Source organism: Piliocolobus tephrosceles, chromosome 2, assembly GCF_002776525.5.
Source record: "Piliocolobus tephrosceles isolate RC106 chromosome 2, ASM277652v3, whole genome shotgun sequence".
NCBI lineage: Eukaryota > Metazoa > Chordata > Mammalia > Primates > Cercopithecidae > Piliocolobus > Piliocolobus tephrosceles.
The window spans coordinates 49745893-49768454 of NC_045435.1; the positions used below are offsets into that span (position 1 = coordinate 49745893).

The 22562-nt window shown below is 42.7% G+C and overlaps 1 protein-coding gene across 6 annotated transcripts in view; it reads right to left on the reverse strand.

Annotated features, from left to right (window-relative positions):
• Positions 1–22562, reverse strand: part of ATG7 (autophagy related 7) — a 278184-nt gene that overhangs the window by 252613 nt on the left and 3009 nt on the right. For 3 of the 6 annotated variants that reach the window (XM_023218426.1, XM_023218421.1, XM_023218425.1), the window contains exons 2-3: positions 4247–4416; positions 3687–3741 (exon numbers count right to left, since the gene is read on the reverse strand). In XM_023218426.1, the coding sequence (XP_023074194.1) occupies positions 3687–3741; positions 4247–4406 (215 nt within the window). In that variant the 5' untranslated portion in view covers positions 4407–4416. Of the gene's footprint in view, positions 1–3686; positions 3742–4246; positions 4420–15470; positions 15716–22562 lie in introns of all 6 variants that reach the window. The other 3 variants (XM_023218424.1, XM_023218423.1, XM_023218422.1) reach the window with 3 other exon arrangements.

Sequence of the window (22562 nt, forward strand, 5' to 3'; positions counted from 1 at the left end):
TAATCAGCACACAAATGCAAAGTCCTCAGGGATAATGGAGCCACAACATGGAAGAAGACTGGACCAGCAGCCCTGGGCTATTCTATGAGCAAGAAATGAACTTCCTTTGTGTTTGGACCCTTACATTTTTGTGTCTGATTAAGCAGGATACCCTAACTCAAGACAGCATCCTCCAGTTTAAGACAGTTGGTGCCTGATAAAATACTACTTGACTGACAATTCATCTAATACAATTCAGAGAACAGGATCCTTGTGCTGCTGCCTGCAGAGATCCATAAGACTCCCAGGGGCACAGAGTAGAAGGGACTTACCCAGTGCTATGCAAAGCTGAGATACTCTTGACATCTGCAAGTGAGTACTGGGATTGTCAGCTATTCAACTGTATGTCATTCCTGTCTGTGTGCCCAGTACCTAGCACATTTTATTATCAAGACACAGAGGAAGCAATCAATAAGTTTTCCTGAAATCATGATTACCTCTCCATGCTTATTACAGCACTGAGCACACTACAATGCAAATATTTGCCTTCTACTTCTCTCTCTCATATAGTAGAGGAGCTCTGGAGAACATATTTCATAAGTCTTTGTATTCCTAACACCTACACATCTGCACATTGTAGATATTCCTTCTTTGATAAAAAAATTCATAAAGACTTTCTCTACCAACCCACGCAGATACACAGCAATCAAAACAAAGATGGGGTAATAATAAAGGAAATAATTTGGAATAAAGAAATCAGGCCTTCTGAGAAGTCCCAAGCATTTTCATTAAACTTCCCAGCCATCCTAATAGGGACTCAGAAAGTGACAGACTTTTAAAACTGGAGAGAACATTAGAAAGCAAGAATCCATTTTAAAGATGAGGAAACAAAAGCTGAGAAAACTAAAAGGGCTTATTGAAGTAGCACAGTTAATTAGCCATAGACTCCAAATCTTCAAACTTCAAATCCAGGGCTATTTTCACACAATGGGGACTATATCTTATTTCCACTCACCTCCCACTGTCTACCACAGTGCCTCGCACATTGAGGGTATTCAATGGTTAAAGAAAAAATATGATGAGTGAAAATGAGCTATTTGTGTGAAAGTTATAGCTTGCAGGATCACAGATTTTCTTATCTCCTTCAACCAAAATTTTTAGATTAATGAAGTTTAAGATGCTCACATTTTGTAGTAAGTTCAAACTTAACTTCTGTGAACTGTGTTTTTCTAATGAATTGTTCTAAAGAATAAAATCATTAAAACCTTATAAAACAAACAAAACTGCAGTCCAGTAGAAGGATAAGGATAGGAGTGAGGTTAGTCTGAGATAAATATGAGGCTCTCCAGATTACACAAAACAGACTACTGATGCTCCCCCGTACCATCTTCAGACAACTTAATGCTTGTACATTTCCAGTATTTTCCTCGTTATATCTTAATGGCTCCAAAATAAGTTAGCTTGCCGAAACAAGAGAGAGATTATTAGGATTTTATTTCTTTTGACAGGTAACCACAAGGAATTTACAATGGAGCAAGAAAGCTCCAAAGGGAACAAGAAACACCAACACATACATTTTTAAAGATACAAATACTAACATCATTGTGGATGTACGTCATACTTTCAAATTTTGCAACTGAATTGAGATAAAGGGGGAAAAAGTATTGATTTTCTAAGGTTAAAAAAAATTCTAGGGACACTTTATTTTAAATATCCTAATATTTGACTATTGCCACTTTCAAAAGCCAGAAAGACCTTATAAAGACTTCCTCACCTTCCTAAAATTCCCCATCTTGATATTGCTGAGGTACAATAAAGCAGAAAAAACACTAGCCTTTTTCAATTCTCAATAATCTTAAAGGCACTCATCATGGTTTCAGCTCCACCCTCTTTCTCAAACTGAATTCTTAAGGACCGCAATGACTTAATCAACACACACAACGGCCCTCGCATTGACCCCTGTGCTTCTGATACTGTTAGTTTCTCTCTCCCTCCAGAAAGCATTTCCTTCTTTGGTTTCTGTAACACTTTTCTGGTTTTCCTCTGACAACCTGTGTCCTTCGCTAGATCTGTATCGTCTTTCGTCTCCCTAATCAGAGCCATTCACTGTTTGCGCCTTTTGTTCTTATACTATACAGATGCTCCTTGACTTACCATGTCCTGATAAACTCACCATAAATTGAAAAAAAAATAATAAATAAAAACTCTATTTAATACGCCTAACCTGCCAGACATAGCTTAGTCTAGCCTCTCTTAAACATGCCCAGAACACTTATATTAGCCTACAGTTGGGCAAAATCATCTTAACACAAAGACTGTTTCATAATAAAGTGTTGAATATCTCAGGTAATTTATTGAATACTGTACTGAAAGTGAAAAAACAGAATGGCTGTATGGGTCCACAAAGTATAATTTCCACTGAATGTGTATCGCTTTCTCACCGTCACAAAGTCAAAAAGTCATTAAACCACCATAAGTTGGAGACTCTCTTTATTCTCTTTCTCCTCTACCTGGATGTCTCCCAAATCTAGTCTGATCCTCTCTCCCCGACTCCAGTTCCTCCTGGACATTTCTAGTAGATACTGTCATCTCAAACTCAACATACTCTAAACCAAACTCTCCTCCTAAATTTGTATCCCCCTCCTGGTTTCTCTATTTCTGTAGAAGATAGCAAAATCCCTGTAGCTACTCATACTGGGTTTCAGAAATACATTTGTAAATACATTTTTTTTCTCTCGCCCCTGCTTTCTAAATTTGGCTAGGTGTGACCCTGGGCAAGCCATTTTTACCATTCGTCCCATGGTTTCCTCATCTGAAAAAGAGAAAAATCATAGCTGGCAAGTCTGAAAGAACAGATGTTTATGAAACTGCCTAATTAAGTGCTCAATAAATGTGTCTCTTGGCTGGGTGTGGTGGCTCGATCCTGTAATCCCAGCACTTTGAGAGGCCAAGGCAGGCGGATCACTTGAAGTCAGGAGTTCAAGATCAGCCTGGCAAATACGGTGAAACACTGTCTCTACCAAAAAAAAAAAAATTAGCCAGGCGTGATGGTGCGTGCTTATAATCCCAGCTGCTTGAGAGGCTGAGGCACGAGAATAGCTTGAACTCAGAAGGCGGAGGTTGCAGTGGGCTGAGATTGTGCCACTGCATTCCAGCCTGGGTGACAGAGTGAGACCCTGTCTCAAAAAAAAAAAAAAAAGAAAAAAAGTATCTCTTCTCTCCAGCAACTCCCCATAGCTCCCAAGCAGATAAAAAAAATTCTTCAAGGATATATCTATCATATTCCCTTACATAGCACTATAATGCCTTGCACAGTGGCTTGTATACAGAAGTAGCCTAATAAACATTCATTGATCAATGCCCATGGACAAGCAACTAAAGGAGTGAATCGAGAGAGGTATCAAGAAAAGATCACAAAATATTAACTACAATCCAAATCAAGAGGGATATTATCTATGTCTCAATCAATCTAGAAGGCACCTGGCACCTAATTGGCTCTGATATACGTGGTGAAAAATGAACCAGACAGACCTAAGCATCTAGCATTCATCTCTATGGGAGGTATAAAAGAACCACGAGGGGGCTGACTCCGCTCACCGGGAGCTTCCCTAGTCCTCCTGTGGTCCACATATGAGGGAGGTAAGCATGCTCATTCTTTGCCAAAAGTAGTGTTCTTTACTTCAGATTTTGAACAAATAAATACTCACATGTCAAAAGCACTGAACTCCAATGTTAAGCGAGCTGGCAGCCCAGCAGAGTCACCTGGACAGAAGCATTATCACATTTTCAATGACAAGTCAGAAATAGCAGCATTCATAACAAAAACGCTTATGAATAGTTTTCTTCTCTTTGTTGAGCCCAAGGCGCCCCATCCAATTTCTGATTATCTATGCTACATAGATAATATATGTATGGATAGATAATGGCAGAATGTGACAGAGCTCTTGTGAATATGAGACATTTGCCAAGAATATAAAAAAGATTCAATGGAAAAAAATATTTCCAATCTCTTCCCCCAGCAATGCTAAGTAATGGGTATTATTTGGATTAATAATTTGAGTTTCACTACTCTCTTCTTTTTCCCCACAACAAGAGAAAATAAATGAAAATGAACTGAGATCAAAAAGTCAGGAAGTAAAATAGAAACTAGTGAAGAGCACTGATTACAAAAGACAAGGCTGTCTCTTTCTAAAGGAAAGCTGACACTATACTAGAGGACAGAGACGATAACAGATGATGATGGAAAATGAAATTTACAATCACCTACCATTGTAGTAATAACCCTTAATGTCCTTGGGAGCTTCATCCAGCCGATACTCGTTCAGCTTTTTCTGGGTCAACTCATGCCAGAACCCAACATCCAAGGCACTGCTAAAGGGGGCAAACTGCAGTTTAGAGAGTCCAGGATCCCCCGTGGCTGCTGCCATTATTTCTTGCCTACTAAAAAGCAAAACAGAACACAGCAAAATAACATATCCATGCAAAACCTGATGAGAAAGAACACGTGTAATAAAGCTTAATTCAAACAAACAAAAAGTAATGAGATGTTTACAGGCTACCTTAAGACACAATTTCTTTTTGGATTGTGGTAAGAAACATATAACATATACTTTACCATCTTGATTATTTTGAAGTGTACAGTTGGGTGGTATTAAGCATAATCACAATTGTTAAACAGATCTCCAGAACTTTTTCCTCTTGCAAAACTGGAACTCTATACTCTTTAAACAATAACTCCCCATTTCCTTTCTCCCAGGACCTTGCACCCACCATTCTACTTTCTGTTTATACAGGTCTGACTACTTCATGTAAATGGAATCAATATAATACTTGTGTTTTTGTGACTGGATTATTTCACTTAAGACACAACTTTGAAAACCATCCTAATTGGCCTGTGTTGTCAAGCCAATTCTCCTCACGACAGTGATTTTTCTTTTTTTCTTTTTTTTAAATTGAGATGGAGTCTTGCTCTGTAACCCAGGCTGGAGTACAGTGGCGCGATCTCGGCTCACTACAACCTCCGCCTCGCAGGTTCAAACAATTCTCCTGCCTCAGCCTCCTAAGCAACTAGGACTACAGGCGCATGCCACCAGGCCCACCTAATTTTTGTATTTTTGGTAGAGACGGGGTTTCACCAATGACACAGTGATTTTTCTAAGTAATCCTTTGTGGCCTTAATGTTTATGCTTCTTTCTTCCTTGAGTCAGTCTGACTGATGATGCACTACTGTAATTCCTTCTTCGACACAGACACTGTCTCAGAAGTTTTTGCCATCTTGTGTGGTCCTGGAGAACTCTGCAAGTACAAAATCTTACATCTGGCCACTCAGAAATACAACAACCCAAACTGTCAGAATTCTGTCTGTATGAGAGCAGTGCTTTAACTCCTCTAGCTGAGGCAGACAATGAGGATACATTTCTCCCCACCTCCCACAGTGCCTAAATTTCTTTGAAATCTCATATTTTATCTTTTCAATGCATGGAAATTTTGTATTTTGTGCCATGATACATATTTTATTATTTCATTTCCCCCCTCAAATCATCTAATAAATTTGACCTTCCTGGCAATCATGCTGTAACTTTCTATAATCCCTCCACACTCTCAGGGGTAACATACCCCAGTTTGAGAAGGACAATACTAAAGAAATCTGGCAGTTCCAAAAAGCAAATTGATGAGGTCCGTTCACTTTCCATTCTGTCCAATTACCCCACAACCAGATATACAGGTATTTCTGCAGCAGAACATATGAACAGTCACTATAAATGGGATACTTTCTTTTTTTTTTTTTTTTTTTTTGAGACAGGGTTACGCTCTGCTGCCCAGGCTGCAGTACAGTGGCACAATCTAAGCTCACTGCAACCTCAGCCTCCCAAGCTCAAGCAATCCTCCCACCTCAGCCTCCCGAGTGGCTGAGACTACAGGCATGGGCCACCATGACTGGCTAATTTTTCTGTATTTTCAGTAGAGACCAGGTCTTGTCATGTTGCCCAGGCTGGTCTTGAGCTCTTGCACTCATGATCCTTCCACCCCGGTTTCCCAAAGTGCTGGGATTACAGGCATGGGCCACTGTGCTGGCCAAATGGGATACATTTTTAAAAGACAGCTCATATCTACTCAGGGAGGTTTTGCTTGAGTTTTGTGCCAAGACTATTAGAAAGCTTTCAGTTTTCCAAACTTGTTGGATTTAGAATTAGAGATAAAGAGCTTTGGATTGATAGAAACTGTATAATGAAATACAAAGCTAGTGCTCCTACATAAAAGGTATTCAAATCAAGAAGAATGGGATGAATGTGGGGCAGAGCCTTGGGAAAGACACCGTGAATAAGATGGGCACCGAGTGATGTTGAAAAGGATGGGTAAGGGGGGTGGGGGGGGTGGGCGGGAAGATGGGTGGAGGGCAGAAGGTACAAGAAGAGCAGAGGAATACTCATGGCAGAAATGGGGACGCGTGAAACCAGCTGTCCTCATGTGGAGGGTCTGTGCTGTGCAAGAGCAGCACACACAGAGCTGAGCAGGTGACATGGGTGAACACCTATGGAGAAGTCTCAAATGCAAGGCTAACAAATTTCGGAGTGGGAAGCCAGTGGCAGTCTGGCATAATGAATATGATTCTGCAGTGGGTAAAGGGCTTTGAAGGAGGCAGGCAGGGAAATCAGCTAAGAGCCCAAAAATGTATGAAGACCTGGATTAGAGCAGAGGAGTAAGACTGAAAAGGAGGGGACCCTTGTTGGGACTGATTTAAAAGAAAAGGTGACCTAACTTGATATCTTGGTGGACTCAAGAAATGAAAAGAGAGAATAAAGTCCTTGGGGTATCAAGCCATGAATGGCTAGGAGAATGGCAGCTTGAGTGAAAGACAAGACCCCTGAGAGGCAAAGCAAGTTTCAGAAGAGTAATAATGAAAGACATTTTCAGCTGTGGACAACAACAGGGCAAAGATAAGCTAAGGAAACTGGACATGGATACTGAGAGAACAGCTAACACAGGTGACAATGATCAGCTCTTAGAAGTTACTCAGAGAAAGAAAAGCCCCACAAAGTCCTAGAGAATGTCCACAGTTAGGGAGGAGTAAAAAGAAATAGAACCAGTAGGCCGGGTGTGGTGGCTCATGCCCATAATCCCAGCACTTTGGGAGGCCAAGGCAGGTGGATCACCTGAGGTCAGGAGTTCAAGACCAGCCTGACCAAAATGGTGAAACCCCATCTCTACTAAAAATACAAAATTAGCTGGGCGTGGTGGCACATGCCTATAGTCCCAGCCACCCGGGAGGCTGAGGCAGGAGAACTGCTTGAACCCAGGAGGCGGAGGTTGCAGTGAGCTGAGATTGCGTCATTGCACTCCAGCCTGGGCAACAAGAGTGAAACTCCATCTCAAAAAAAAAAAAAATAATAACAGACAGTTGTATATAAATTGCAGACGGTGGTTCCTGGTGCCTTCAAGGTTGTACATCTGAAGCCTAAAATAAAGTCTGCCTATCTAGGGGTGGCTGGTTCATGAGGCTGGCTGGTCAGTGCTGGTCACGAGGTTGGTAGTCAGTGACAGCTACCTGGAGAAGAGGAAGGAGAAGGCCAAGATCCACTACCAGAAGTAAAAACAGCCCACGAGGCTGCAGAAACAGGCGAAAGAGAATGTGAAGAAAACTGACAAATACAGAGGTCCTCAAGACCATGGGCTCCTGGTCTGAGCCCAATAAAGACTTCTTATTCCTCACGCCTGGCCTGGCCTGCCGCTCCTCCATCACCACACTGGGATGTGGGGGACCCAGGTGGCAGTCCAGGTACCGAAGGCAGCCCGGGACTTAGAAAGATGCGAAAGAGGAAAGGGCCTTAGTCACTGCCTTTCTGTAGTTATCTGGAACAATTCTAGGAGTTGTGCAGACATAATTTGCCATGACCTACTTGTTCATGAGAGAGTTTATAAGAACAACTAGTTACTTCTGTTTCAATATTAGCAAAAGTGAGCTGAACACTAATTGGAGGGGAGCCCTACTCTGTGAATGAGGCATCTATTTCCCACCTGGTCATATACTATAGACTGTAGCTGCTAGGATGTGAGAAAACACACGGGGAGGATATGAGTTTGCTGTTGTACAAACATTATTTATAGAAGCAGAGACTGGGAAGATGTGCAACCAAAGGGGTTCCAGGTATCGCCCTTGTTCCTTCACTGTACTCTGTAAACAGAAACAAACTACTTTTACAGAGAGAGAGGAAAAAAAAGGTCCAGTGCAGTGGTCCATGCTTGTAATCGTAACTCTTTGGGAGGCTGACGCAGGAGGATCACTTGAGCCCAGGAGTTTGAGACCAGCCTGGACAACATGGTGAGACTCCATTTCTACAAAAAATGTTTAAAATTTGCCGGGCATTGCAGGGCACACCTGTAGTCCCAACTACTCGGGAAGCTGAGGTAGGAAGATAGCTTGAGCCTACCAGGAGGTTGAGGCTGCAGTGAGTCATGATTGCACAAAAGTAATTTGCATAAGAGGCACATCATTTAAATATTTCTGACTTATTTGGCCTTAGGGAAATTGTGAACAGAACCCAAGGGCCTACTTGACAAGAGGATACAGTTGATGTTCAGCTGCTGAAACTGTTCCATGACAGGCTGAAAACAGAAAAGTCTTAAGTTGCACAGCAGCATGATGAGGAATCTTCTGGAAATACCTAAATAGGACAATCTATGGTAAAGGTATCACTTAGGAACATACACATCTATGTCACATCACTATAGTCCTTAAGCTGGAAGGGAAGATTTAAGAAGTAATGGTCAGAGGGGAATTTGGGGGGAAGTGAGTCTTAGGTAGTTATTCATGTGTCACTAATCTAAATCCAAACATTACTTACTTCCTGAAAAAGTAAGGCTTGCCTGTATAACCCTGGACAGTGCAAGTGAAACTTCCGCCTCTGCTTAGCTTAGAAAGACAAAGGATTGTTTCTAACACACTTCAACATTATATTCAGACACAGTCAAGGAAGAAATTAACATAGGCATCAATGTAAGTGTGTTTCAATTTTATTTCAAACTATTTCAGGATGTGAAATCCAGGAGTTACACAAAATGGGATTGTGTCACTGCCAATTAAACAGGAAAGGTTTTGATAGGGATTCAACACCATAATGAACAAGAACTCTAGCAGTGTAAAGAAGCCTGCAGTGGCCAAGAAGTTCAGTCAAGATTAAACTGAAATAGCAGGGTGTGTGGTTAACCAATACAACCCCCCTGGGGTTGTGTCTGCCACCCAAACTTGGTGCAAATTTCAGACTTTAATGAAAATAAAACTGAGTCACACTCAGCATGAGTAGAAGCTCAGAAAATGTCACTGAATGAGTACTTATCAAAAGTTTCTGTCCAAATGGACCTAATCTTTTGTTTTTTAAGATCAAATCCCCACAGGAAACGTTCAGTGGTGTTTGCCTCCCAAGAAGGCTGCTAGGTCAGGAGAGAGGAGTGTACGGAGACTTATTTTCACTGCATGACCTTTTTTGCCTCTTAAAGTTTGTATTATGTATATAAAATAACAATATAGAAATAACTAAAATAATTAAAGAAAAAAGTCCTAACCCAATGGCAAGAAGAAGACAAAGAGAGAGAAAAAAGACTAGCAGTTCGACTGCTTTGGTTCCAAGAAATCATAGCTGGAAGATCCCTGAAACAAGAACCATGTCTTACTCACCTTTCTTTAGGACTGAGCACAGTGCCTAGATCATATTAAGAGCTCAGTAAAGGTTGAAATGAAATATTAGCTCTCTTTTCCCACAAAGGGCCAATGGATGGATGTTATATAGTAAGATAAATTTCAGCAGAGTTTAAAAATTACTAATAGCTTGAATTGTCCAAACAGGAAATAGATCAGAGAGACAATGAGCTCTCCATTAGGAGAAGTGTTCAAGCATATATTGGATGATTATTTGCCGTGTAATACTGCACAAAGCATTACTGTATCAGGCAGTCAAACAAGACCAGGGTTTAGCAAGCTTTTCCTGAGGAGGGCCAGAGAGTAAATATTTTAAGGCACTGCAGGCCTCAAACAGTCTGTTGTGTATTTTATATTTTTACAACCCTTAAAAAAATGCAAAAAACATTCTTAGTTCCTGGACTGCACAAAAAAAGGCCTCAGGCAGGATTTGACCCACAGGCTGTAGTTTGCTGACCTCTGGACTAAATGATCTTCCAAACCTGTTATCCTTTGATTCTTTGAAGGTGCCAATAACGTATTTTGTTTTGAGGGAGACTGACATTTTTGGCATAATCTTTTTAAAGGGCAGTAAAGATCAGTGAGGGCTGCTGAGGGCAAAGGCCCGATTCTAAGGCCACATCTGCTGGTCTGCAATAGGCACCTTGTAACGCTGCAAATACTTCTTTATGAACTGGTAAACATAGTCTACTCAAAACATTCACACATCTCTCAGCATCATTAAGCCAAGACGAAGCTCATTTGTTATTTATTGAGGCTCATAACGTTCCGGAAAGACTGCATCAGCAGCATTCTACATCCTAAGCAGGCATATGACTACACCTCTGATGGTTTCCTTGTGCTTTCTCCCAGACCCCTGCTGCTGCCTTCCGACTTTCCTAGTCCTACCCCGCAGCCCTGTCACTCCTCACCTGTGACTTGATGCTCCTTAACAGCGGCTCTCAGGCCCCCATGGCCTACCTAGAACTGACAACCCCTATGTCTGAAAAGCGTTCCCTGTTCTCCTTCACCTTGCTTCTGTGACTGCCTGGCATTTTGAAAAGCCAGCTCAGAGGTGACCTGCTCAGGAAAGCCTTCTCAGAGGTGCCTCGCCTGTCTTCACTCCCCTCATACTCCTCCCCTGGCAGCTATACTTAATCACTCCTGGCTCTAAGCCACCTAGACAATTGGTATTGTTTTTCAACTCTTTGCTTACCTGTTTGCCTCCACCAAACTTGATTGTGAATTCTACAAATATGATCCTGGGTCATATTCCTTTCAATGTCCCTAGTCCCTTGCAGAGTGGCTCTCAAACATTACTAGGATGAATTTTAGAAACCTTTTATCAGCCAGGCACGGTGGCTCACACCTGCATTCCAGCACTTTGGGAGGCTGAGGCAGGAGGACTGCTTGGGGACAGGAGTTCATGACCAGCCTGGGCAACATAGCAGGACACCATCTCTAGAAAAAATTAATTTACAAATAAAAAATAATAATAATAAAAGGTTGGGTGTGGTGGCTTACACCTGCAATCCCAGCACTTTGGGGGTCTGGGAGGACAGCTTGAGCTCAGGAGTTTGAGAACAGCCTGGGCAACATGGGCAACATTCCTTCTCTATGAAAAAAAATTAAAAAGTTAGCTGGTAATGGTGGTGGCATGTGCCTGTGTTCCCAGCTACTTGGGAGACTCAGGCAGAGGATCGCTTAAGCCCGGGAGACTAAGGCTGCAGTAAGCCAAGACGGCCCCACTGCACTCCAGCCTAGGTGATAGAGCCAGACCCTGTCTCAGAAAAGAAAAAAAAACACACACAAGGAACTTTCTATAGATGTCCTCCCCAAAAGAAACAAAATAAAGAAATAACCCAGACTTCTATTACTATGAGAACAAACCCCATAAGCTAATGACCACAGAATATGGAGTAAGGAATGAAGAACATATGACGATACGCCATATAACTTAGGTCTCTAAATCTACTATTGTTTTTTCAGGACTAAGACTTTAGCGGGCAGGAAACATGCATGCACAAATCAGTGCAAATAAAACCTTACTCAACTGCATATTAAAGTGGTCAAGAATAAATGTTTCCTTCTGAAAGTGCTCTGCTAGCTAATAGTGACAGTATCTGGTCATTAAGATAGCATTTTAATGAATAGATTAAAGTTAACACCAGCAGCAACGTGACAAACAGACACTGTGTGCTATCCGATAGAATGCCATGGAAAGAACACAGTATCTGTAGTGTTCGGATGAAAATACACAACCTGGATCTCATGGGAGGAAACATCAGACAAACCCAAGCTGAAAAACATTCTACAAAATGACCAGGATTATAGTCTTCAAAAGTGACAAGGTCTTAAAAGTCAAAGGAAGACAAGGAGCTGTCCCAGATTGAAAGAGACCACAAAGACGTGACAGCTGGGGGCCACGTGTGATCCTGGGATGATGCTCCCCTATAAAAGGGCATTATTGGGACTAAAACGAATGGGAGTCTCTGGGAGATGGATAAATGGAAGGTCTCTGTCTTATTTTTACAGTATTTCTATAAGTTTGAAACTGTTCCAAAATAAAATAGTAAGAACAATTTTATCACCCAGACACACACAGCTTTATACTTTGTTCAACAGGCAAAACCAATCAACCTGACAGAAGTTAGAATGGTGATTACAGGGTGAGGTGGGGCTACTGATGGAGAAGGCCACGAGGAAGGCTCCTGCGGAGATGGAAATATTCTATATCTTGAGCTGGGTGGTGGTTACAAGGCATATACCTACGTAAAAAGCCACAGGCTAAACATTTGCAATCAGTGCACTTTATGTATGTTATCCATGAATAAAGAAGTAAAATAGGGCCAGGTGCAGCGGCTCACACCTGTAATTCCTGCACTTTGGGAGGCTGAAGCAGGAGGATTGCTTGAGCCCAGAAGTTCAAGACCAGCCTGGGCAACATGGTGGGCCCCCATATCCACAAAAAATAAAAAAATTTGCCAGGCACCTGTAGTCCCAGCTACTTGGGAGGCTGAGGTGGGAGGATCACCTGAACCCAGGAGACTGAGTCTGCAGTGAGCTGTGATTGTGCCACTGTAGTCCAGCCTGAGTGACAGAGTGAGAACCTCAGGAAGGAATTTAAAAAAAAAAAAAAAAAAAAAAGGGCCAGGCACAGTGGCTCACGCTGGTAATCCTAGCACTTTGGGAGGCCAAAGCAGGATGATCACTTGAGCCCAGGGGTTCAAGACCAGTCTGGGCAACATAGTGAGACCCCATCTCTACAAATAATTTTAAAAAATTATTATGGAGTAGTGGTGTATGCCTGTGGTCCCGACTACTCAGAAGGCTGAGACGGGTGGATCACCTGAGCCCAGGTAATCCAGGCTGCAGTGAGCCATGACTGCACCACTGTATTCCAGCCTGGGCAACAGAGCAAGACCCTGTCTCGAAAAATAAAATAAAATTTAAAAGTCGAATAAAACTCCTAACTTTAAACTATACCAGTCCTACGAAGAGAACCTTCATTTATTCATCCAACAGTTAACAGATGACCTACTTAAATTTAGCTTTGGCAAAAAGCAATTCATTACTCTAAATAAGGAGCCTAAATGGGAAATCATTTCCATAAAGTTTTCTGGCATTTTGTGATTAAAGAAGCTAAGGATGGAAGTATTTTGGCCCGGCTGCTTATAGAATTAATTGAAGCAGAAGTGCTTCCTGGAGTGAGCCTGCCCAACCACTCTCCCTCTAGGATTGGACACAGCAAATATCAAGCCAGTGTAGAATTTTTTAAAATGAAGACATGTAGGATATTTTTTTAATGAAGAAATACAGGATTTTTTAAATGAAGAAGTAATTCACTTTAAAGTGAAGAAGTAATTGTAGAAAATAAACAACAGAGGGAGAGAAAAAAGCAAAAAAAACAAAGCCAGGTGCAGTAGCTCATGCCTGTAATCCCAGCACTTTGGGAGGCTGAGGCGGGAGGATCATGAGGTCAGGAGATCAAGACCATCCTGGCTAACACGGTGAAACCCCATCTCTACTAAAAATACAAAAAATTAGCCGGACGTGGTGGCGGGTGCCTGTAGTCCCCGCTACTTGGGAGGTTGAGGCAGGAGAATGGTGTGAACCTGGGAGGCGGAGCTTGCAGTGAGCAGTGATCGCACCACTATACTCCAGTCTGGGCGACAGAGCGAGGCTCCGTCTAAAACAAACAAACAAAACAAAAACAAAAAGAACCTGTCTTCAGCGGAAACTAGACACATAGGTCTCTAGTTTCCATAAACCAATCTGACAATGTTAAAAATTATCACACTCTAATTTTTCAGTGTGTGTTTTAGTTTTTTGTCTGTTTGCTTTAGGAGAGCAGGGGAGTTTTTTTCTGTTTGTTTGTTTTTGAGACGGAGTCTCGCTCTGTCGTCCAGGCTGGAGTGCAATGGCGTGATCTCGGCTCACTGCAACCTCTGTCATGCGCCACCACGCCCAGTTACTTTTTGTAATTTTAGTAGGGTTCCGTTATGTTGGCCAGGCTGATCTCGAACTCCTGACCCCAGGTGATCCACCTGCTTTGGCCTCGCAAAGTGCTAGGATTATAGGAGTGAGCCACCGTGTCCACCATGAGCAGGGGAGTTTTTAATGCTTCAGGGAAAGGATGCTAAAAGCAGAGGTAATGTAATGCAGTCAGGAATCCCGTCTTTAGTCAGATAAACCCAAGTGTGGATTCCACCTCCCCCTCCCATTGGCTGAGAAGCCTAGGGCAGGTTAGGGCGGGTTCCTTCACCCCCCTGCACATGGATTTACTCAGGCGTAAGATAAGGACAGGTATACCTACTCCAGAACTTGCTGGGAGGGCTAAATGTTTGTGACGTGCTTGTTACAGTGCCTGGCATACAGCAAGCAGTCAATAAACGGTAGCTGCTGGTAGTTTTTCTTGTCACTGTCCCATATTAGCCAACAATGCCTGACTAATGTGGTTCCTCTTCCCCATGCTCACTATGAAAATTTCCTCTGCCTAAAACACACCTCATTTGAAGCCTACCTCCCTCAAAAGAGCGCTGCAATCACAACAGAGGCTTAATTAAAAGGAAATGGTCAGTCTCCCACTACAGGTCATCAAGAAGTCCAAAAGAACAAGTTCTAAAGGGCAGCGAGCACTCAGTGTCCGATTTCTCTGAGCCCATGTGGGGCCATTCACTTAGCAGAAGTGCCAGAATAACTGCAATTTGGCCCTGAAGTGCCTTCTCTGGGCCAAAATGGAACACATAGAGCAGGCTTCTATTCTCATTTTCCCAGCTGCGGGGCTGCAAGCTCTGGCAGTCATTAAAATAAGCACCAAACCACATGACCAAGTCCCGCTGACAAACAGCATATGTTCTTAGCTGCTGATGTGTAAAAAGGAGGTGGAAATCACCAGGAGTGGGGAGGGGGCTGCTTTGGCATATGGAGCCAATGTACATTTTATAGACAAATGATGCTTCTGCAACCTCATGAGTTTCGGAAACAATCTGCAAGGCTGTTAAATAGGGAGGTTTAAAGCCTTCTCTTCCAAAAGAAGGAAAAAAGTTCTAAACTTAGAAGAAAGAGTAGGCTCTACCGGAAGATGAGAACTCAGGACTCCTACAGGGAAACCAGCTGGGTACGGAAACCTCACTTCCTTTTAAAAGTTGCATTAGAGTCAAGATGTCCCTGAGCCAAACTAACATCTCCACAAGACATCAAGTCATCAAGTCAGCCAAATGGGTCTGTGACTGTGCTTTCAGGTGATTTCTGTGGTAACAGCTGATCACACTGGCAGTTAGGAAAATTGCTATGATGGGTGAGTTGTCCTCCTCACCTTCAAGCCACCTCTCAATCAACGGGATTTCTTCTTCAGTGGGTCAACCAGGGAACAAGCAGTCACATCCACAGTCTTCAAACTCTATCTGTCCTTCTCATTGGTTACTTCCAGGAGCTGTTTTTCTTTTATTTGGGTTTCCTTCTGCTATAATATCCTTCACCTTCACATGCAATCTGGTGTCCATCAGCCTGAGTTTTTGAGAATGGATGCACTGGATACCAGCATTATGGGGTTTGAGAAGCCTACATGGGAGGGATAATGACAGCTGAGAAAATGTGGGAAAGAGGAGAGAGGAAGTAATACTGCCAGGAGGATGGAGGGCAGTGTGCCTCCTTCTGAGTCCTTTTGTTACCTCCACTGATCAACAGTGTTGCCCATTCCTCTGTTCATCTGAGAGACAGTCACCTGGATTCGTCTGAATCACTGTGGAGCCCTATGCCAACCAACAACTAAAATCTATGATGGTTTCCTAAAAGCTGGCTGAGTTATGAAGGCTTGCTTCTAAAAAATAACATCTCTGTGGTTTTCATTTCTGGTGATCTTTAAAGAATCCTAAGAAATGAGAGAGGTACTGAAAAACTGGCTCAAGCAAAGGCCTGATTTCAGATTTTCAAAATGTTTGATTTTTCTTTTTTTCTTTTCTTTTTTTTTTTTTTTCCGAGATGGAGTTTCACTCTTGTTGCCCAGGTTGGAGTGCAATGGCATGATCTTGGCTCACTGCAACCTCCACCTCCCACGTTCAAGTGATTCTCCTGCCTCAGCCTCCCAAGTAGCTGGGATTACAGGTGCCCATCACTACACCCAGCTAATTTTTTATATTTTTAGTAGAGACAGGGTTTCACTATATTGGCCAGGCTGGTTTTGAATTCCTGACCTCAGGCGATCCACCTGCCTCAGCCTCCCAAAGTACTGGGATTACAGGTGTGAGCCACCGCGCCAGCCTGATTTTTCAAAGATAAGAATAAAGCTGGGTTCTAAAGACCACTGGATGGAAATTTTGCTCCCAGGAAAGGTCCATATGGGCCACTCTAGTCCACTTAGCACCTTTGTACAATCAGAAAATTACACCCCTGTTTCAAGATTTTACTTCCTTTAGAGAAATGTTGTAATATACTGATTAGGTTAGCTCAAGACATAGTAGCCTTCTCTGCCACTGTCATTACAAAAATGCACCCACAATACCTACAATATAAATGGAACGCCCTTTGATGTGGCCTCTTGTGCAGTGCACAGCCTGTATAACTGTATGAGGCAGCCCTAAGTCATCACAAGAGGCCAATATGGTTTCTCTAAGAAAAAGTCATGACAGAGTAACTGCATTCCTACCTTGATCAGGGAAGAATCATAGACACAGGACATACAGGTCTCAGAATTGTCTCTCACAAGGCTGCTCTAGAAATCCCGGTAGACAAGATGAAGATACAGGAATTGAATCCTGATGTAATTAGAGGGATTAAGAACTGGTAAAATAATCTTATTCAAAGGATCTTGGTTACTGAATTAATTAATGTTAATTAGAAAGGAGCTAATAGCAGCAGGTCTTTGGCTTAGTCTCTGGGCCTGTCCAATTTATTTTATTTATGCACATGAATGAATATTTATCAACATTTACTAAGTATTTCACATGCACTGATCCCTGTGCTGGGGCTAAAAGCAGGGGGAATAGGCAAATAAATAAATATATTCAATATTCTTATTGCCATATTTTACCAATAGCTTGGATAATGATATAGATTTGCTTATCAATTTTATACATGTCATGACACAAGAAGAAACAGGCAATACAAGTGACTAAAATTCAGGATAAAAAAAGACTCTGACCATCTGGAATGGTAGGCCTATTTTAACAAGATTTGAAATTTTATAGCGGTAAATCTAGGGCCCTAAATCTAAGTCCAAGAAAACAATTGGACAAGGCAGATGGTCTACTAGACTGGAAAGAGCATAGGTTCATAAGCCAGAGAGACCTGAGTTCAAATTCTGTCTCTGCTACTTTCTAGCCACACCATCTTGGACACGTCATTCAACTTCTCCGAGTCTGTTTCCTCTTGTTAGACAGGGATACCACCTACTGTGCAGAATTATTGTGAGGATTCAACTAGAAAATGTATACATCTGGCCCATAGGAGGCACTCAAAAAGCAGGACTAACATCATATTGTTTACCAATAACACGCCTGGCCAACATGGCGAAACCTGTCTCTACTAAAAACACAAAAAAGGGCCGGGCATGGTGGCAGGCGCCTATAATCCCAGCTACTCGGAAGGCTGAAGGTTGAGAATTGCTTGAACCCGGGAGGCGGAGGTTGCAGGAGCTGAGATCACACTACTGCACTCCAGCCTGGGTGATAGAGCAAGACTCTGTCTCAAAAGAAAAGAAATTGGGGTTTCCATTAGTTATTTCTTCAATAAACAGTTATGTTATATACTTGTCTCTATGCTACATTTCAGGGTTCAATGGCAAAAAAAAACTATGGTCCCCACCTTTAAAGAGCTAACAATTTTGAAGCCAAAACAGATGGCAAAACAGAAGAGGAATCAGAGTATAGCAATTTGGAGGTAAAACAAATACAGTGTAGCCTGGTGTTGGTATAGAATGTTACAGGAGGAAGGACATCTAAATTAGACTGATGAGGCAACAGTGTTTCTTATAGAAACCCTTAAGCTAAGGTGTTTTTGTTTGTTTGTTTGTTTTTGAGATGGAGTCTTGAGACAGTCTTGCTCTGTGCTCTGTCACCCAGGCTGGAGTGTGGTGGCGCAATTTCGGCTCACTGCAACCTCCGCCTCCTGGGTTCAAGCGTTTCTCCTGCCTCAGCCTCCTGAGTAGCTGGGATTACAGGCACCCGCCAACATGCCTAGCTAATTTTCGTATTTTTAGTAGCGACGGGGTTTCACTATGTTGGTTAGGCTGGTCTCGAACTCCTGACCTTGTGATCCAGCCACTTCAGCCTCCCAAAGTGCTGGGATTACCAGTGGAAGCCACCATACTTGACCAAGCCAAGGTTTTGAGACTGTCCTATAGAAACCCTTAAGCCAAGGTGTTAAGAACATCCAAGTAGATTCTCAACAGGGCCCCTATTGGCATGTTGGATGGGACAATTCTTTTTTGTTTAGAGCTATCCCTGCACATTGCAGAATGTTGAGCATCTCTGGCTCTCTCTCAATAAATACAGTAATGCCCTCTGGTCAATGTCACAAAACAAAGCAAAATAAAACAGCTCCACAAACTTCCAAACTCGCCGTTGATGGTTGGGAAAGGGGGGGGTTAGGTGGCAGCATTAGCTCCACGCAAGGACCCCTGGATTAGGAGGCTAGAGGCAGGGACTGGGGACTCTCCAGGCAAAGGGAGGAAGCTGACTTGGTTCCACATCATCAACTACAGAAACACCCCATGGCCTCTGCATAAGCTTAGAATTTTCTTGGCCACCTCCACATATCCATCATCTAGTGATTTTCTTTGCTCACTTTTCAAATCACAGCTCAATCATCACTTCTGAGGGAAGCCTTCCCTGACTCCCTCAGCTCATTAGGTTGATCCTCCTATATTCTAGTCCTCAAAAAGCACCAACTACCTCACCTTCATAGCACATACGCAGTTATCCTCCTCAGTAGAATAAAAATCCTATGAGAAAGGAACCATGTCAGCTTCTCATTTTCCTGCATTCATCAATGTTTTTCTAGCACCTGACTTAGCACCTCATAGGTGCCCAATAAATACCTGATGACTGAAACGAATAAATGAAAATTCTATGAGAAAGGAACCGTGTCAGCTTCTCATTTTCCCCTATTCATCATTGTTTTTCTAACACCAGTCTTAGCACCTCATAGGTGCCCAATAAATACCTGTTGATGACTGAAACAATAAATGAATGAACCAGGATGGTATGTTTGAGAAAATACAAATGAGTTCTGTTGCAGGAAGTCAGGGACCCCGAACGGAGGGACCGGCTGGAGCGGCGGCAGAGGAACATAAATTGTGAAGATTTCATTTTAATATGGATGTATATCAGTTCCCAAATAATACTTTTATAATTTCTTACATCTGCCTTTACTTCAATCTCTGAACATAAATTGTGAAGATTTCATTTTAATATGGACATTTATGAGTTCCAAAAAGTAATAATTTTATAATTTCTTATGCCTGTCTTTACTTTAATCTCTTAATCCTGTTACCTTCATAAATTGAGAACGTACATCACCTCAGGACCACTATTGTGTAACTGTACAAACTGATTGTAAAATATGTGTGTTTAAACAATATGAAATCAGTGCACCTTGAAAAAGAACAGAATAACAGCGATTTCCATGGAACAAGGGAAGACAACCATAAGGTCACACTGCCTGCAGGGTCGGGCAGAATACAGCCATATTTTTCCTCTTGCAGAGAGCCTATAAATGGACGTGTAAGTAGGGAAGATATTACTAAGTTCTTTTCCTAGCAAGAAATATTAATAATTAAGACCCTGAGAAAGGAATGCATTCCTAGGGGGAGGTCTATAAATGGTGGCTCTGGGAGTGTCTGTCTCATGCGGTTGAGATAAGAACTGAAATATGCCCTGGTGTCCTGCAGTACCCTCAGGCTTACTAGGATTGGGAAACCCTGCCCTGGTAAATTTGAGGTCAGACTGGTTCTCTGCTCTCGAACCCTGCTTTCTGTTGTTTAAGATGTTTATCAAGATAATATGTGCACTGCTGAACAAAGACCCTTATCAGGAGTTTCTGATTTTGTCCTTGTCCTGTTTCCTCAGAAGCATGTGATCTTTGTTCTCCTTTTTGCCCTCTGAAGCATGTGATCTTTGTGACCTACTCCCTATTCATATACCCCCTCCCCTTTTGAAGTCCTTAATAAAAACCTGCTGGTTTTGCGGCTCAGGTGGGCATCACAGTCCTACCGATATGTGATGTCACCCCCGGAGGCCCAGCTGTAAAACTCCTGTCTTTGTACTCTTTCTTTCTCGGCCGGCTGACATGGAAAATAGAAAGAATCTACGTTGAAATATTGGGGGCACGTTCCCCCAGTAGAGTTCTGTATGGCAGCAAGGAGAGGCATATGGGGCAGAGTAGATGGACCATGCCATAAAAGCAGGCAAAGGCCATATCATGAAGAGTCTTATGTGAAAAGCTATGCCTTTGTATTGCTGCATAGATCTCTATCGTAGTAAAGGCAATCCATAGCAGTGAGGACTGGACTGCTGAGGCAGGGCAACCAGCTGGGAGGCTGTGCAGAAAGACAGGTAGGAAGGGAGGGGGGCCTGAACTGAGGGAGCAAGGGAGGAAATGGAGGAGATGTGTGTCAGGAGATAGCAACAAAGTCGAATCTATAGAACTCTGATCAATGCCTGGGCTTGGAAGATGGAAAGGAGGGACAGTACCAGAGGAAGAGTCTGAGATGACTCTCAGGGTTCTATTTTGGATGACTAAATGGAAGGTGGGGAATTGGCAAGATTTAAGAACAGAGAAAGAACGGCAGGTTCAAAGGGAAGATGAGGAGCTTAGTTTCAGACTTGTTTGAGTTTGAGGGTAGCACTCAGGAGAGATCTGGGCTCATGACACAGAACAGGGGTCATGAGCATACAAACAAGTTCGAAGCTGGGGTTGAGAAGAATATAGTAGAGGGCACAGTCTTGGCAAAAAATGGTATGTGAGGGACAAAAGGGAAGAAAAGAGCCCACAATGGAGGACAAATGACCAGAGAGATAATACAAAGTAGGACTGGGTTTTCCTAAGTGAGGGGCAAGCTCAGCAATGTCAGATGTGCCAAGAAAGATAAGGAAGGAAAAGTAGTCGGGTATTCTGGCTATGTAGAGGTCTGATGACTTTGGGGAGTGGTGGGACGAGAGCAGGATTGTAGCCATGACTTAGGGAAGTAGAGGTAGCAACTCTAGATAACTCTTCCAAGAAAGGTGGCTGGGTAAAAGAGGTGTGACAGGGTGCAGCACAGGTTAATTGGAGGGCTTTTGTTTTTTCCAAAACGAGAGTAAACAGAGAATATTTAAATGAGAAGGGTTGATGAAACAGGAAAGAAAATGAACAAATGATGGAACCCAGTTCTTGAGGCAAAGAAGGAGATGTGATCTCAAGCACAAATAGAGGACTTAGTCTTAAACACCATTTCTTTCACAGAATTAGAATAAAAGGCAAAAGGATAGGGTCAGCTAAAGATCAGTTGGTAAAGGATAGAAGAGGAAGTTGAGATGCCTTAATTGATGGCTGCAACTTAGTGGAGCAAAAGTCAAAGTAGGAGGTTGAGGAGAGGAATATGTGGAAGACATAAAGGGAAATGGGCAAGAGACCTGCCTGAGGATATGGGGAGGGCTGAGCCATGCTGAGGGCCTATTTGGTGGCACACTAGTGTAATAGTGTCAAAAGCACAATGTGTCTACTATGGAGCTGGCAGGGCTTTAGGTTACCACAAGGAAAGTGCCGTCTTGCTCTGCATAGTTAAGAGTCCTCAAGGAAAGAGAACTTCCTTTCTGTACCACACACTCAGAGGGTGACAAACCCAAGCAAGTTCAAGGATGGTAACTGGGATGAAGGTGTGAGGAAATCCCAGAAGTGATCATTCTGAAGCTGGTCTGAGATGGAGTGAATAGGCTGTTCCTCAGTCTGCCAAGATCATGGAAATACATACTGATTACCAATTAACAGAGCAGCACCTCCAGTATTTATTCTCCCTTGATTATACAATCAGGCCTTAATCGCACTGGAGAAGGGTGGGGAGATCAGAAGACAGAAAGAGGAGAGGAAGCGGTGGCTCATGCCTGTAATCCCAGCACTTTGAGAGGCCAAAGCGGGCGGATCACGAGGTCAGGAGATCGAGACCACCTGGCTAACACAGTGAAATCCCGTCTCTACTAAAAAAATACAAAAAATTAGCCAGGCTTGGCGGCGGGTAGTCCCAGCTACTCGGGAGGCTGAGGCAGGAGAATGGTGTGAACCTGGGAGGCGGAGCTTGCAGTGAGACCAGATCGCGCCACCGCACTCCAGCCTGGGCAACAGAGTGAGACTCCATCTCAAAAAAAAAAAAAAAAAAAAAAGAGAAGAGGAAGACATTGGTGAACTTCATTTCCATGGGTAGGAGTGGACGACA